The sequence below is a fragment of the Nanorana parkeri genome, unplaced genomic scaffold (assembly GCF_000935625.1).
Source record: "Nanorana parkeri isolate BGI_ZX_2015 unplaced genomic scaffold, ASM93562v1 scaffold2348, whole genome shotgun sequence".
Lineage (NCBI taxonomy): Eukaryota > Metazoa > Chordata > Amphibia > Anura > Dicroglossidae > Nanorana > Nanorana parkeri.
In genome coordinates, this window is record NW_017308616.1 from 147,514 (window position 1) to 165,232 (window position 17,719).

General features: G+C 43.9%; 1 protein-coding gene across 1 annotated transcript in view; it reads left to right on the plus strand.

Annotated features, from left to right (window-relative positions):
* The window catches only part of LOC108801482 (myosin-binding protein C, fast-type-like), a 145,829-nt gene extending 129,481 nt beyond the window's left edge, over nucleotides 1–16,348 (plus strand). The window contains exons 19-26 of the mRNA XM_018573363.1: nucleotides 760–919; nucleotides 1,035–1,139; nucleotides 9,334–9,522; nucleotides 11,884–12,018; nucleotides 12,592–12,759; nucleotides 13,429–13,517; nucleotides 14,565–14,760; nucleotides 16,233–16,348. Coding sequence (XP_018428865.1) covers nucleotides 760–919; nucleotides 1,035–1,139; nucleotides 9,334–9,522; nucleotides 11,884–12,018; nucleotides 12,592–12,759; nucleotides 13,429–13,517; nucleotides 14,565–14,760; nucleotides 16,233–16,348 — 1,158 coding nt within the window. The remainder of the gene's footprint in view (nucleotides 1–759; nucleotides 920–1,034; nucleotides 1,140–9,333; nucleotides 9,523–11,883; nucleotides 12,019–12,591; nucleotides 12,760–13,428; nucleotides 13,518–14,564; nucleotides 14,761–16,232) is intronic.
* Nucleotides 16,349–17,719: the final 1,371 nt, after the last annotated feature.

A 17,719-nucleotide genomic window follows, 5' to 3' on the forward strand; every position in this document is an offset into this window, starting at 1 on the left:
TCTTTTACAAACGCTAGCAACGCAGCAGTTGAAAATCAAATCAATAGGAAAAAATTGCAGAAAATTCAAAAATGGCTTGGCCAGCTGATTTGAAAAATGTTCCGGAGGGCTTGGCAGCGAAAGGGTTAATCATTCATCATTAAATAACTAATAATATGTATTGAATAATAATTTATATAATATTAAATAATTAATTTAATAGTTAAATAGTCCAGAGTCCTGCATCTGTTGCTATTACATTGCAAGATTTTTATTTTGTTCTGAACCCCCCCAGGAAAAAAAAATGATCTACGGCCCTGATATTTGTATATGCAGCCTGTCTGCATTACTGTAAAAAGTACCAAGGCTTTATATGGGTTTTATATGGTTTTGTTTTGTGTTTTCAACAGCTCTTTATCTTAAAACAACTCTGTCAATAGATCTAAATGTTTTTAAAAAGTCCTGTTTGTAAAGAATAGAGGCAATACTTACATGTCCCTGTGCTGCTGATCACTACAGTGTCCTGTAGTAATGTAGAAGCCTGCGGGTAGAACTATAGAGTGCAGTGGGGGACCAAGCATCAGACACACCCAGAAGTGTGTAAAATTTCATGATAGCTCTATAAGAGAAGTTCGATAAGAAGAAGTGAAGGATGATGAGGGCACTTGTAAGTGTTACCTCTATGTGTATGGGTAATCAAATGCCTCCTGCTTTTTTATTTAGTATAGAAGAGTGATTTCTTATTCCATCTGCATTAAAAAATGTATTCTTTTTTTGTAGGAATTTACAGACCTTGAGGGTCGGGTGCATGTAGAGATAGAAAAAGATCAAAGCAGCTTTGTTATTGACGGAGCAAAAAGAGAGGATGAATGCAATTATAGGATTGTAGTGACCAACCCTTCTGGAGAGGATAGTGCCACTCTGTATGTCAAAGTAGTAGGTAAGGAAATGCTAAAAAACTATGAATATAAAATGGAATTATAAGTTTAGAAATACGTGATGTGTAGCAAACAACTGAAAAGCATTACCAATAGAAAGTTTACATTTTATTCCAGATATTCCTGATCCTCCACAGAACATTCAGATTGCTGGTGTTGGAGAGGACTGGGCAGATGTCGTTTGGGATCCCCCAAAATATGATGGTGGTCAACCTATCTTAGGTAAGCAACATTTAAAAATACTCTCCAAGGGTTGATTTACTGGTTACTGTTGTAATGTTCTTCGCGTATATCAGCCACCTCCTGTAAAAGCATTTTCTGCATATCTCTATGTGCCTTACCTTGCAACTAAAGCTGACTATACACCAGTAGAGTTTTGTTTGAAAAAAATGTTTTCACAACGTTTGTTCGATTTTCTAATATCTAATGGGATGAAATTGAAACTTAATTTCAACCATATTCTGAAAACAAATCAGAGTAGCAGGATGGAAACTTTTTAACGAACTAACATAATTCTTACAGTGAATGTGGTTTTCACTCTTGAAACTCCATTCATTCCAAATTTGAATGTTAAACTTAAATGACATTTCAAACAAAATTCAAGTCTCTAATGACATTATCAAATATTCTGATGCAATTTTTCTTACAAACTTTTGTTCTAAAATCTACCATTGTATGACCATCTTAAGAAACTTAAACTGTCTTATTTCCGATTTGACAAAACTTCATTAAAATTACTGCTGTAATTATTTGCTGTTGTGATGAATGCATTGAAGTTAACAGAAAGGCAGAATTAGTGGGTTTGAGGTTGTTAAAATTTGCTTTTAAGATATACAGTTGCGCTCAAAAGTTTGCACACCCTGGCAGAAATCGTGACATTTTGGCATTGATATTGAAAATATGACTGATCACGCTAAAAAACTGTCTTTTATTTATGGATAGTGATCATATGAAGCCATTTATTATCACATAGTTGTTTGGCTCCTTTTTAACCGCTTCCGTATATACGGCCCTTGAAGCAGCTATACCAAGAACGCGGCTGGAGGGAACATCGATTGGAGGGAGATCTGCAAGCTTCTAGCTGCTGAACTCACATCCGATCACTGGACCCGGAAGTTAAGCGCATCACTTCCGGTGTGACTGTGCACATTCTGCGGCTCTTAAAGCCAGGAGAAGAAGCTGGTGAAGCAGATCTCTGGGGGTCCCTAGGTGACATTAGGGATCTGAAAGACCCCTGATGTCTCCATAAAGAGGACCTGTCACATCATATTTGCGATTACATAGTGGGCTTGTTAGCCCCCTATGTGATAGCAATACAGTTAAGTGTAAAAGAAAAATGAAAATAACATAGAAAAATTTAAAAAAGCAAAACTAAATTTTTAAAGTCCCCCGCCCCCATGAACATGCACATAGGTGCACAAAAACACGTTGTGTGCATCTACTTGCAAAAACAAAAGTTGCGCCACACTTGTTACATATTGCTGCGAACGTCAGAGTGAGAGCAATAGGGTTGCTAATCACTGTTAATACTAAACTGATGAGCAGTAAAAGCTTTTAAAGCATCGCCTATGGGGAATTTGGGGTGTTGTAGTTTTCTTAATATAATAAATGTTTATTAAGAGTTTAGTACAGGTAACATAAAAGACAGGCAGAAATATGGATCAGCGCAGTTTCGGAGCATGCAGTCACAGTCCTGCATGAGACACAGGCATATAAAGATGCATATATATGTGTTCGGTTCAAGTATCAATCACATACAGTGGTAAATATGTAGATCAAGTCATGCAACGGGGGGTAAATTTCTAATTTCTATAGCAACTGAGCGTGTCTCACTCAGGAGATATAAAGGTAGCTGCGATCTCCCATCTGGCCAGACAACACTGAAGGGGGACGAAAAGGAGGGGGAACACATAGAAACACAGGACTCAAGGGACAACACAATATGGGTTGGGGCGCCTGCTAGGCTGGGTGCTAGGCTAAATAGGAGAACAGATACGGGAGGGCACTTAATGGGGAGGAGAAGGGGAGCTTCCACCGGTCCCAATAGTACATCTGTCACCGTGGACGGCCCACTTAGTTATATCAGAGGCAATGCACTAGTCCAGTGTCAATCAGGAGGTCATTAGCCAGATCACAGGGTCCTAAATGCTGCTGAGTCCATGTACAAAATCCAAGGGGTCCACAAGGTAGCGCATTGAGGTTGACGCTCATGCTGAGAGGCCGTCAGCTCTTCAAAGCGCATGATCAGACACACTTCTGCAATCCACTACTGCACGGTCGGGGCGACCACAGTGTTCCAATGTCGAGGCACTACGTTTCGGGCCGCAGCCAAGAAGAAGCCGAGGCAAGGGAGCCAGGTAGAAGAGATAGGAGAGCTATTTTAGGGGAGGCTGCTAGATACGGCCCCATTACCTGGTTATAGATGTCAAAGACCCGGTTCCAGAATGGCAGCACTAGGGGCAGTCCCACCAAATATGTAGTAGGGTCCCCTCTGCAGCCAGACAACGCCAGCAGAGGGAGGACCTATCAGGAAATATTTTATGTAGGAGGGTTGGGCTTCGGTACCACCAAGTTAAGATTTTATAGCCCTTTTCTTGAGCCGAGCAGGCCACGAAGAGTTTATGAGTAATTACGCAGGAGGTTCGGATCTCTTCCTCAGTAAAGGTAACACCTAAGTCCTTCTCCCAGCTGGTTATGAACGGGAGATGACCTCGGAATCTTATCGGGAGTAGCTGATGATACAGGAGGGAGATGACATGAGTGGGTGGGTCATCTAGACAACACAGGGACTCGAACAAGGAGAGAGGTTGGTGTAGGGTGACCCGGTCCCCCAACGCAGTGTAGAACGCCCAAAGTTGAAAATATAGTAGCCTGGCTCCGGGTACGTGGGGACGGCCCTCAAGTAGGGCGACCAAAGGCTTCAGTGTCGGTCCTGCGAGGTCCTCGGCCAAGGGTGAGGGCTCAGAGGTTGACCAGCAAAGAAAACTAGAGGAAATACAACCCGGTGGAAATGCCAGATTGCCCATTATGGGAGTCATGGGGCCCACACAAGAAGACAAGTCATGCGTTCTGAGAAGAAGGTCCTAGGCTTTCAGAAGTGGAGGGAGGGCAAAAGGGAGAAGCGATGAGTGAGGGTGATGAGAAGGGGCAATCCAGGGTACCGAGAAAGGGAGCACAGGGGAGATAAGTGCTTCCAGGGAGACCCAGAGTTTGTGAGTGTTTCTGGTCAAGAATCTTGGCAAGGAGTGCCACATCGTAGCATGTCCGCAGGTCAGGCAGGGCCAAACCTCCTGATTCCTTAGAGCGGACCATGATATGATAGGCTAGCCTCGGGCACTTTCCGGCCCAGATGAAGCGGAGCAACGCAGAGCGCATTTGACGGAAGAAGTTAGAAGGCAGGGCAAGGGGGAGATACAAAAAAAGATACAAAAAGCGCGGGAGAATATCCATTTTAAAGAGCGCAATCCTACCCAACCAGGAAAAGCAGAACATCATCCGCATACAATCCAAGCTTGTAATGGTGTTCCCGGATACTTATCCCTTGTATAGATTGGTTTTGTCGGATTGCTTCCGCAAGATGCTCCATTGCCAAAATGTATAGGTACGGGGACAGTGGGCATCCCTGTCTAGTTCCATTCCGGATAAACAAAGGCGGGGATAGGGAACCATTAACTTGCACACGGGCAGTGGGGCAGTTATATAAGGCCATGATTTTGTCCACAAACAATCTGGGCAAGCCGATCTGTGTCAGCGTGAGAGTTAGAAAGTCCCAGTTGAGGTGGTCAAACGCCTTCTCTGCATCCACCGAAAGGAGACACATCGGAAGGCCTGAGTCTTTAGCGTACCGCATAAGGGTGAGGGACTTGATAGTATTATCCCTGGCTTCGCGAAATGGGACAAACCCTACATGATCCATATGGATCAGGGAGGGAATGTAGTGACTGAGGCGAGTTGCAAGGAGCTTCGCATACAATTTAAGATCCACATTGATAAGGGAGATTGGGCGATAGTTGGAGCAGAGAGTAGGGTCTTTATCAGCTTTAGGGATTATCGTTATATGAGCTTCCTGCGACTTTTTGGTGAAGGGGCAATCGGCAGACACAGAGTTAATGCTGGTGTGTAGCAGGGGAGTCAGTAGATCCTGAAAGTGCTTATAGAAGGCTCCTGTGAAGCTGTCAGATCCCGGACTCTTCCCTGAGGGAAGTCACTTAATAGCGGCGGACACCTCCTCTATGGAGAAAGGTTCCCCAATGAGAGCAATGGCCTCAGGTGGAAGGGTCGGGAGAGGGGTGGCCACAATATAAGAAGCAGCATCATCTGGAGGGTCTGGGATCGGAGAGGACCTCCCCGGCGCAGGTAGGTTATACAGGTCGGCATAGTAAGTCTGGAAAGCGTGCGCAATCTGGTCAGTACAGTGGACCACCTGGGCACCTTTTGTTTGGATTTTAGGGATATATGTGCGGGAAATTTGGGTTCGACAGATCGCGCCAGGAGGCGCCCACACTTGTCCCCGTGTTCGTATAGCGATCTACGCAGGGATTCCCTGTATTTGACAGAGCTGAGATCCAGAAGGGATCGAAGATGTGAATGCTTCCGTTCCAGGTCCAACAATATGGAGGCGTCTCGGGAGGACTTATGTTGGAGTTCTAGTACGTGAATGTCGTCCAGCAAGGTTGTGAGTTCCGCTGAGCATGCCTTTTTTAGGCGAGAGGCATGGGAAATGAGAACACCCCTGAGAAGGCATTTAAAGGCTTCCCATTTGACTGGGGGGAGGTGTCATCCGTAGCATGCGTGGCAAGGAAGGTGGAAACCGTCGTTTTAATGGCATCTACCGTGACCGGGTCACGAAGGAGCGTTTCATTAAATCGCCACGTGAAGGAGCGGGGAAGTTGATCAGGAAGTGAGAGAGACAGGGAGACGGGGTAGTGATCCGACCACACCTGGGAGTCAATCCCAGCTCGTGGGTCCCAGGAGAGGAGGCGATGGGATACCAGGAAATAGTCTATGCGGATATGGGAACGATGGGGGAAAGAGTAAAACGTGTAGTCCTGTGCCGAGCGGTTAAGGATCCACCATATATCCACCAGCTGCAGGCGATGCAGAAGGGACTTGAGACGCTTCAGTTGTGTATGAGAAACAGAGGATCTCTCCGATGAAGTGTCTAAGCGAGGATCCAAGGGGAAATTAAGATATCCGCCAAGAACTATAAAACCCTCTGCAAATGTTTATGGAGGTTGTGTGGAGAAACCAAGGGCAACGGGGTTCGCTCCATCTTCAGAACCGGGCAACTCAATAAACAAAACAAAATTATGACCATTCAGAATAAGGTGCCAAATAAGGGGCAACAGAAAGGGCATGTCATAAACAATTATACAGTGTAACATAACAGCACAGGCCAACATAGTTATGTCTCAGCTCAACCAGCATCTGGGAGGATCTGATATCAAGCAGTGGGGTAAGGAGGGCGGAAGAGGTGGGCAGGGGAGGGCAGGTGGGGGTGAGCAGTCATCCTATGTACCCCGGGATCGTAGCCCCCAGAGGGGCACAGAATAGAAGCAGTGTAGGTCGCCCCGCCACCAGGGGCGGCCACAACTAGGGGATGCCATGACGGGAAGCACCCACTTAGTGGGCGTATCCTCCATGCGATGGACAGGCCCACTACAACTACACATCACAAGCTGACAGGGCTGGGGTGGAGAGCAGCATGCAGTGGGCACAAAACCCGGCAAGGGTGGTAGCGACAGAGATATCTCTGCCGCAAGGGCAGGTCCCATAGTCCAGTAGACGATCTCCAGCTGCCAGGACACTAGCCAAAGTAGAGGTGAGGTGCGGTCCACGGGACAACAAGGCACTGGGGGAAGACCTCTCCCAAAAAGTCTCCTGTGGCAAAACAAAAGGAAGGAAAGAAAAACCAGGCAAAGAGATACTCACGCAGGGTTGTAGCAGTGACATCTAGCTGTCATCTTTAAGGCAGGGAGCTGCGGGTGGCAGCGTCCTTCTGCGATTTCTTAGAGTGGGAGACTTCAGTCCACTGGGGTAGCAAGGGGACCTCAGGGAGCACGGGAGCTGGGGGGTCTGGCCAAGGATCCAGTTCCACTGCGGATATTCCTAGAGTTAGCAGTAAAGCCAGCAAGATCAGTCGGGGAGCGAAGGATCACCAGAAGGCCATTGTAGTGCACCGACAGATGGAAAGGGTAACCCCATCTGTAAGGGATGTGGAGGTTTCGTAGTAACACTGTAAGAGGCCGCAGGGCCCTCCAGCGAGCCATGGTCCGGGGTGACAGGTCAGGAAAGAAGGTAATAGCCGCTCCGTCAAAGTCAATGGAGCCACGCTCCCGAGCCTTGGACATAATTTCCTCCTTAAATGTATAAAAATGGACGCAACACAGGACATCCCTGGGCAGTTGTGCAGAGGGATTTCGGAATCCAGGGACTCAAGGTCGATAGGTTCCGTCGCCCCTCTATCAAGTAGTGAATTAAAGATACCTCTGATAGTGGGTTCCAGGTCCGCTGTCCCCGTCGCCTCAGGCAGGCCGTGGATTCTAATGTTGTTCCTTCTATTCCTGTCTTCAGCATCATCCATGTGCGTCCACACAGACTGCAGCAGCTTATGTTGGGTTAAAGCCGTTTTCTGTAGTTCAGTGATGGCCGTGCGATGTGCATCCAGATGGGAGTCCACTGTGTCCAGGCGTTTGTGTACCCCCTTAATAGCCTCATGCAGGCCAGCAACATCCGCCCTGTGCACATGTTCAAATCGTGCAAACAGGGCCTCCATATCCCTCATAGAAGGGAGGTGATCCAGCAGGCGCCTGACCTCTCCCCCAGAGCCATCCAGGGTAGATTCCTCATCAGAGGAGACCTCCGGGTCCGCCAGGACGGGAGACATGTCGGCTGGCTGGGAGGATGGTGAGTCAGGAGCAGCAGGGGATTCCCCACGTGGTGCCGACATGCGGCCCGCAGAGCCAGCAGATCACGTGTTCGCTGGGGCCGCAAAGAAGCTGCCGATGCCTGCTCTCGGGGTTCGTGTGCGGTCCGGTCTGGTGCCCTGGGATTTCTTACCCCTCTTGGAGCCCATGGCAAGTGGTGATGGGGCACTTCAGCAGTGTTGCCCGGTCCTGGATTGCGGAGCTAAGGACGAACACGTCCGGCTGCCGCCATTGGTAAGCTCCGCCCCGGATGTTGTAGTTTTGTAGACTTTAACATTTTCACCAAGGATGACATAACTTTAGAGTTACACTAAAGCTTTATATTATTATGCTTGTGCGCCGTCAAACAATTTGTTCCGCTCCGTTTCGGAATATCCGTTATTTTGTATTTCGTAATTCGTGTCCGAAACTCAATTCAGATTCGTACGAAATACGAATTTTTGTTAGTTTCGGCAAATTTTCGTAACTGTACGAACATTCGTTATGATGAAGTTAAAAAGCAAAAATACCTTTGTTAATATTGGAGTCGATGTTGTAGTTGTTTTTTTATCCGAAATACGAATTCCGTTAACGGATTCCGTATCCGAATTTTGGATGAAAAAAAAACTACCATCAACTCCAATATAAATGTACTTTGCTTTTTAACTTCAATATAACGAATGTTCGTAACGGAACGAAAATAAGGAATTTCGTATTTCCTGCCTGTGTATTGTAATGCAACCCTCAGCAGCAGCGGATCCGTATTTCGGATTAAAAAAAAATCTTGTCATGTTGTTCAACCTCATTTACAGGGGTAATATTAGTTCCTGTTTCAAAGAAATTCGGATCCGAAATTCGTTAACGGAATTTCGTATATAATTCGGAAACTGCAATTCGGATTTCGGATGCTTCCGAATTTACGAATTTCAGGAAAATTCGTACGAATTTCGATTCGTAACGAAACAAATCGCACATGTCTATATATTATAGGCAGATCATTTATTAAAGCTCCAGGATGAAGGTCTTCCCCCTCCCCAAGCACAGTCCATCAATCATTATATTTTGTTTCAATTATATATTGTAACACTAAATATGCTTTAGGCATTTACAATACTCCTGGGGGGGTATTTGAAGTGGTTTTCTAGCCAAAAATGTATATTTTATCATGTGAGTGCAAATAGTAAGAAAATGTCCCGGACAGCAAGTGGTTAATCTATGCACTAGACAAAGACCCACTGCAAGGGTTAATGTTTGCACATCCTGGAGTTCTGCTTTAAATACCCAAACATGTACTAGAACAAAATTGTTAGCATTATTGGTTATTCAAGGTAAACATTGCTTCATCTCATTTACTCACTGTGAAATTACATTTTGTAATGTGAATATTAATTTTGCAATTTTGCAGTAAACAGTTTCTACCCCTTTAGGAAATCTGATTGTTCCAATTTCATGTCCTTGGTATGAAGCAGGTTTGATCTTAATAATAATATATTTGGTATATTTTTTTTTAGGATATCTTATTGAAAGGAAAAAGAAAGGCAGCCAGCGGTGGATGAAGATGAACTTTGAATTCTACACAGACACAAATTATCAGTCAACAAACATGATTGAAGGAGTGTTGTATGAAGTCAGAGTCTTTGCTGTCAACTCTATTGGTATTTCGCAGGAAGCGAATACCACTAATCCATTCATGCCAATTGGTAAGTGATTTTTTGACATCAGAGGACAATTCAATAAAGACTATAAAACAATTAGAAATGGCTATGGTTTTTAAGGGACATTAAAGTCAAAAATGTTTTTCCCTCCCCCCAATGTTAATTAAAGCACTTACCTTAACCCCTTCGTGACGGGAGACGTACAGTGTACGTCCCGGCACTTTGTGCCTATATGACTGGCCATGTACACTGTACGTGACGAGTTATATCAGGCTTTGTAATGCTGGTAACAGCTGATTCTCAGCAGTTACCAGACATTAATGAATGCCTCAGTATTGATTTCTTAATCCGATCTTATTCTTCTTTCTTGTCCTTTTCATCTGTCCCTCCAGTGCTGCGGCGGGTCTCCGATCCAGCGCTGACTCCTCTGATCTTGCTGGCACTTCCTGTCCTTCGGTGTGTGTATGTGGGTGCACGCATCTATAGACTTACCTTGTGTCTCTCCTCGCGTCCCGGCCGAAAATGTGATCTGCGCATGCGCCTGCCCCTAGATGCTTTGCGGCCACCCAAAATTTTTCACATTTTCAGACGTGAGCGAGCGGGGAAGACACTGGTAAGTATTAACCCTTTTTAAACCTTTTTTTTTTACACTTTTTGCATTTATCTACTGCTTGCTAGCAGTAGAGATATGCAAAAACACCCGAGGCTTTAATTATCCTTTAAGCCTATATGCACATAATATATATAAGGGAATCAGGGTTAATTTTGTCTTATGGAGTGCTGAAAATCATATCTCAGGAGGCACCTTCTTATGGTGCCATAAGTCAAAGTTCTAACCTCATGGTGCATACATGTTTCCTACTTAGTGCTAGAGTATTTAAAGTTTCCTATGTACTAGTAGTACCAGATTAGTCATTGAAATAGTATTTTTCTTTCTAAGTAATTACACAAAACTTAGACAGTGCAGAACATTGCAATACATTAAAAAAAATCTGACAAGTTTCTTAAAATAAGCTCCCAAACCCCTCACTCTGGCTATATTTGTCCCCTTACAGCTACAGAATCTGCATCACTGCCACGATTGCCTCTGTTATAATTCACCACTTAACCTAATCTGCCTTCACCTATTCTCATACAAAGTACTAGCATCAATGATAGTAGCAAATAAGGATAATTCTGGTGTGGGGAGGAACTTGATGGATAGGGTAAATAAGTAATGTTGGGGTACAGAGATAAACATTGAGCACCACATTCCTAAAATTCTATACTTGTGGGCTTTTAAGGTGCTGTTTAATGTACAACCTCATGATCAAAGTTCATAACAAACACATTTATGTACCATGTAAAAAAACATACCATCATAAAAATAAATTATTTTTTTATGCCCACAGTATCAATTTATATATATTCCGATGTCATATAACATGATTACATCACAGACTCGGATATAATACATTGTTGCCTATTAAACTTCCTTTAATGGTTTGACGCATTTCACAGCTGTGCTTCTTTAGGAACCTCAGGTGAGTATAGCAGTATGTGGACTACCATATTGACCAGGGGCACACCGAGGGGGGCCATAGCCTACCCAGAGGGGGCCATCCGGGGGGACCAATGCAGAGCCAGATGAGTTCCAAACAAATATACCAAATGGTGTAGTTCAAAGAAACAAGGAGGGAAAGAAAGACCCACAGGCAACCTCTATACCATATGAATCTGCAATAATCACAACTAGATTGTAGTATGGCACCCTCTGCCAGACTGGTCTTATATACTGGTGTTACTCCCACTCCCATTCAATGGTGGTACTGTGGTTTGGTAGTGTGTCCCTGTGTTGGTCAAAATGCTATATAGTATGGTCGGCGGCGAGACTCTAATTCTTACACAGCCCCTCCCCCCCCACCCCCAAGATGGATACTGCATTGTCAGGATGCCCGGCCATATTGTTTCATTTTACATCATGTGCGATCCATGGAGGCCCCACCTCGCAACATACAGGACATAAAGGATCTGCTACTGACAGCTTGGTGCCAGATACCACAGCATACCTTTAGAGGTCTAGAGGAGTTCATGCGTTGATGGGTTGAGTACAAAAGTGGGACCTACTCAATATTTGGCTATTGGTCACAATGTTGTGGCTGAAATATATATTTCAGTTTGGGTGGGCACCAGTAGATTCGATTATCCACCGGAAAATATGTTATTCTTAGGATAAGATTGGTTGAGCTTTCCCTTAGTAGTAGTGCCTTCACCTTTTTCATAGGACCATAATAAAGGTGTCACTCTCTTAGGACATCCAAGATGTTATTTTTTTCATACATTAAAAGGAGTCCAGTGACATTATTCAGAGTCACCATTAGGATTTGTAATGGTTGTTTTATGACCATGCTTTAAATTGTTTTTCAGCTCCTACCAGTGAGCCTTTGCATTTGAAAGTTGAGGATGTCACAGACACCACTTGCACACTGAAATGGAGGCCACCAGATCGCATCGGAGCTGGAGGAATAGACGGTTATTTGATTGAGTACTGCAAAGAAGGATGTAAGTAAATAGTATATGATCTTAAATGTGTTTTTGCATGTTTGTGTAGAAATGATATAGAAAGTGTTTCCCACTTTTTATGGTAAAATGCTGAAGTGCCTAGAGCCTGTGTAAAACTAGATCATCGATTGGTCACTGGATAGTGGTGGGGCTCTCCTTTCCAAAGCTCCTGTATGCCAAAGCAAAAACCTTTCTGCACTCATTACATATATACAGTTGTCTTTCTAAATGATTCCCTTAATCTCTACCTCAACCTTTTACATATGGGGATATCAGCCCACATACCTGGTGTATGCTGCCAGGGGGTAAGGGGGTAGCTACAAACCTAGAGTCAGTCAAGACTTCCTTGCTATACAATATATCTGCATGGAGGAACAAGTATGTATACTAACAGTGAAGGCCCCCCTGTGTTTATGGGTCCGATAACCGGTTCAAGATTTGCTACCACTAAGGCAACCTTGATATTATGAAAATTACATCATGACAAGTTATATTTTTTATTATAGCTTTAATTTTACACCTTGCATATGATAATTTCTTCTATTGTTTGTACACCTCTTTAACATCCTTTAGCTGATGAATGGGTTGAGACCAACAAAGATCTAGTTGAAAGATGTGGATACACAGTAAAGGGTCTACCAACAGGAGAAAAACTTTTCTTCCGAGTGCGTGCTTTGAATATTGCCGGCAAAAGTGAGCCAGCCGTTCTGTCGCAGCCAGTTACAATTCGGGAGATTGTGCGTAAGTTGTTTTTTTTTTATCTCCATAAACAGTGAGCCTAATCATTCAAATTCAAGAGTTGTGCACTGACATTTAATATTTCATATATGGGCAGATAATTATTTCCTATCTAACCTCTAGAGCACAGAGAGCGCTATATCTGGAATGGAGTTCCTGGCTTTGCACCTTCTTGCTATAAAATCTAATTTAATTTGTTAAAGGTTCTATCATTCTATCACTTCCAAATGTAAAACAACTGTAAAATGTAACTGGTGATTTGAGACCCCTCTTAATGGCCTTAGCATGTGAATGGATGTAGAAACACAGAAGCAGAAATGTTGGTGCAAGAGTCCCTTAGAATTATAACAATATACCTGTAGACCCATAGACCCAACTTACCTCTATATGCAAAAAAAGTTTTTTTGTTCCCTTACAGTGGCCTTTAACAGAAAGACACATAGGCTGTGTTGATGGCCTCCTGAAAATTCCAGTTGTCTGTCTATCTCTGACTGTATTCGTTTTTGAGTCCCTGAGCTGAACCATGCAGCCAGTGAATTCAGAGTAAAGGCAGGACCTACAACATCTACATAGTTATTCTAGATATTGTTGAGTCTCTGCAACAACACACAATTAAGTATTTCAAATGTAAATCTAAATAAAACTATTGTGTCCTTTTCATTTTTACAACAGAAACACCCAAAATCAGATTACCACGGCAGCTGAGACAGACCTATATTAAGAGAGTAGGAGAGCAAGTCAACCTAGTTATTCCCTTTCAGGTAAGATTATAATGTGCTGGTGTGTGTTTGTAGCTATTTGAAACCAATTTAAGTTGAATATTTTCAGGCATATTTGGACAGGAAAGTGAGGGTTCTATGAACCCTCATATTTTGTCACCAGTTCTACAGTACATGTGTCCACTCCTGTCATGCTGTCCGCTCTCTTGTAAATCTAGTCAGCATCAGGCCAAAATCTGTCCCTCTCCAAGAGAGCTGGAACCCCCAGCCCCAAACTCATAAGCTTTCCCTACTGATGAGTTGACCAATGTGTGACCCTATACACACACATAATTAAACAGTACCTCCAGCTATTATATTATGTAGAGTTTAGAAAAGCATTTGCAATTAAGCCAAAAGGTTAGAGGTTGGGTTGCAGACAAGCTCTACACACCTTCTGCTTGTAAGACAATGACTTTACTGTTGTGTTATCAACTGTGTAAAAATTATTTCCTATGCTCCTCATCTCCATCTACTGGCTATGGTGCAGTATTACATCACATTATATTCGACCTAAAAAAAAAATATACTAAAGGCTACGTTTTCTTTTCTGACCATGATTCATGTTACACTCATATTCAGGGGGTAACATGAATCGTGGTCAGGCCACAACCCCTTTGACAGGATCTGTGAATGGAGAAACTACAAGTCTGATCAGTCACTGTGGCAGAAGGAATTGTAGTTCTCACTTGAAATCACCGCACTTGCAGTCCATTCATTTTTCCTCATGTCTATGTCCTGACCGAGGTACGGACATGGACAGGATGGAGAGTCTGCAGGAGCCAAAGCATAAAACCAGATCGCGGTTGCAATGCTTTACCGGCTGCAATGCAAACAAATAATGTTATTCTTTCATGAAGAAGTGTGCATTTATTTTATTTTTTTTACAAAAGGTGGAATTTCCCATTAAGAATTTTTTTTTCACAATTTTTTTGCACAAAACACAAATATTCACAGGGTGAAGGGACCTGCAAATGTTTAATTAACAGACACCTACGTGAAGAATACATCTCTTGCAGTGTTCTGAGAATATTTTTATATTGTGCTTAGGGAAAACCAAGACCAAAGGTCACATGGACAAAAGAAGGCCAGCCACTGGATCCAAAACAAGTCAGCATCAGAAATTCAGAATCAGACACCATTTTGTTTATAAGATCTTCTGAACGGTCTCATTCAGGGAAATATGATCTATCTGTACAGATCGAGAATATGGAAGATACAGCATCAGTTAACATTCGTATTGTGGGTAAGTTGTAATTACTTGTAAAAATGCTGGAAATACAATTGTCATTAGTGATAAGCGAAACCGCCCAAGTTTGATTCACCAAACGGCAAATCTTGTTAGAAATTCGATGAACCCCAACTTAGAAGAAAATCCCATTGAAGTCTATGGGGGCAAATATTGTTACATTTTGGGCATTTTTAGGGATAATAGGCAAAATACTGTTAAAAAGGCATGGGAAGCTTGAAAGTGCCCAGAAAGTGATGCCTTAAAGCTGTACGTGGTGTTACAGATTAGTTACAGATCATTTTCATTGACAGTTTTTTATTTTTTTATTGCCGTCTTGATTTATTTGTTTTCAAAAATATAAATATATTCCTTATTTGCCAGACTTCTTCATCCTGAAATAAAACATTGCAGATTACCATACAGAAAGAACAATTTGTTCAAGACTAGTGAAGTGATGATGTATTAACAGCACAGAGATATGTTACTGTACAAATATCTAAGCATAGTTACTAAATCACTACTGCAATTTTCTGCATTTTTCTTGTGCTTCACAAACAAGCCATTTATGTGCTCCTGTGTGGAATAGCTGTGGTTTGTAGCACCACCACATCCTTCTGTTTTTTGATTGGTTGAAGTCCCATTGTGGTAAAAGGCAGCTACGGCGTGGTCAGTGGAATTACATGCTTATTTGTCTATTTTTATTCTGGATATTTACTTGTAACAGAAAAGCTAAGTATTGAAATTGAGTGGAAAGTTTTCATGAAGGTCTAGTAAGAGTTTAACATTAATGGAGCTGCATAATGTTTTTCCTTTACCTAATAGGATTGGCAGATATTAAAAGCACCACCAAATCTAGTTATATAATTATAAAAAGAATCAATAAGGTGGAACTCCAGATAAATTACTTCATACACAGTTAAAATGTTTACAGTTTTACTTTCCAAAGGAACTTTAATTCTGTTTAACCAGTCTCATGATTGATATGTCTGTGTAGCCAGACAGGTGGCACTACTATTTCCTGTTTTAGCATTGCAACGTTTTGTGTCACCTGTCAACCTCCAGGATGCTCATTAGGCAGTGATTCAACATGATCACCTATGTCCAATGAGTAAGGGACCTGGCAACAGCAAGGTTACAGCAAGAAGTAGTAGAGTGAACGTCTGGGTTGTGCAGTAAAAAAAAAAAGACGTGTACATAGAAAGATTGGTTTAAGAGTAATCAAATTCTTTCGCAGGTATTTCTCTTCCGTTCATTGAAGGACACAGGGAACATATCGTAGATCATGTACCGTAGGGTATATTGCCACCTGCAGGAGAAGGACGCTAGGCACAAAACAAATGACTAAGACAGCCTAGGGGCGGCCCCTGCTGGTGGCCATACCCCCCACATGCTGACATGTCTCCAGTTTTTTGCCTAGCGTCGGGAGTAAGGAGCTTCAAATTTTTTCTCTGGATTCCCATCTGGATTTTTCCCGCTGAATCGTCAAGCAAGTGTCAACAGGGAGACAGGCTGGATGTCTGTGGATCCTTGTAGTCTTCCCTGGGTGACCGACGAACGCAAGCAGGCTCTGCTACGGTGGGTCGGCTGCGACGACTCTGTTTGACAGAGTAACCTGTGGGTTTATCCAGGTTTCAACCTTCCAGTCACAGTACCCCACACAGGCTGGCGGCGCCGCGGCTATGGTCGGGGGCATTTCTCGGCCATCCCTGCATGCCTGTCATGCGCCCATCGTTGGAAGAGGTACGGTGGATCTCAGCTGCGGTTGTAACTGTTGTTTTAGGCGGTTGTCAGGCTTTAATCCCAGGCGGCTCTCTCAATCACAAACGGAGAGTTTGAGATTTAGACATCATGGACCGCTAAATAATAATCAATAACAGAAGGCGAAGTTGCACAAGGAATATTAAGTCATATTCCTCATTAGCCAATCACATCTGGGAATTGTAATTTAAATGGATAAGGCAGTCTCTATGTCAAACAGCAGAGGCAATTCACTTAAACAGCATAGGCATATTTGTATTGAAGTAGTAAGAGTTGATACTGAGAGGGCTCCACTAGGTGGCAGCGTATAGGATCCGACACAAGTGAACAACAGTCCATAAGCAGATACTTGCGGTTTGGGTGATGAAGCAGTAGCTCAAATGAAGAGCACTCCAGGGGAGGCTGGCTGCTGGGGGAAGAGTTGGATCCGGTTCGGCGTGGTTCCAGGGTGAGTGGAGAGGTTCCTGGGGTGTTTGGGCAATGATCCCAATAATCGAACACCCCACAGCATTCCCGGCAGGTTTAAATAGCCCGTGGCCGTGACGGTTTCGTGTCTCGCATTGACCGCACGTTGACGCTGCGGCTTCCTGGGGCCCGCACTCTGTCGTCGCCGTCTCCTGTTCTTCAGGGGGGTCAGACAAGGAGGGTGTGGTTTCTGCGGCGTTGGCTTGTTCTGACCCGGGGCATTTTCCCACCGGTGGTGCGTTCGAGTCGGCGGCTTCACTTTGGTTCAGGAGCGCAAATTGTTCTCCGCATTGATTTGTTTGGTCAGGGTGGCCATTCAGATGGGGGTGCTCTGCGTTCTTCTGGGCTGCCCCGGTTCGTTTTGGAATCGCTTAAGTGTAGGTCTTTTCCCCTACACCTCCTTCTTGATGAATTACTTTACAAGGAGTGGCAGCAACCGGCCGAAAGTCCCTTTCGGTGCCTAAGCCTTCTCTGTTCGCTATCCCTTGAAGAGGTTTTTCTGGCTGATTGTGCGTCCCCTCCTGCGGTGGACCCTCCGGTCTCATGTCTGAGCGAGGTGGTTGATTCTCCTTCCTTTCGGGTTCCCACTGATAGGAAGGCAGACTGTTTCGCGGCCTATGTATTTCGTCTCGGGTGCCCTCATGCTTCTGTTGTTTTGGCCTCAGACCCTGATTGAATGGGAGAAGTTGTTACACCAGGGTCTCGCTGTGGGGGAACGTTTCTCCCACCTATACTGAGCTGGCAGACAGTT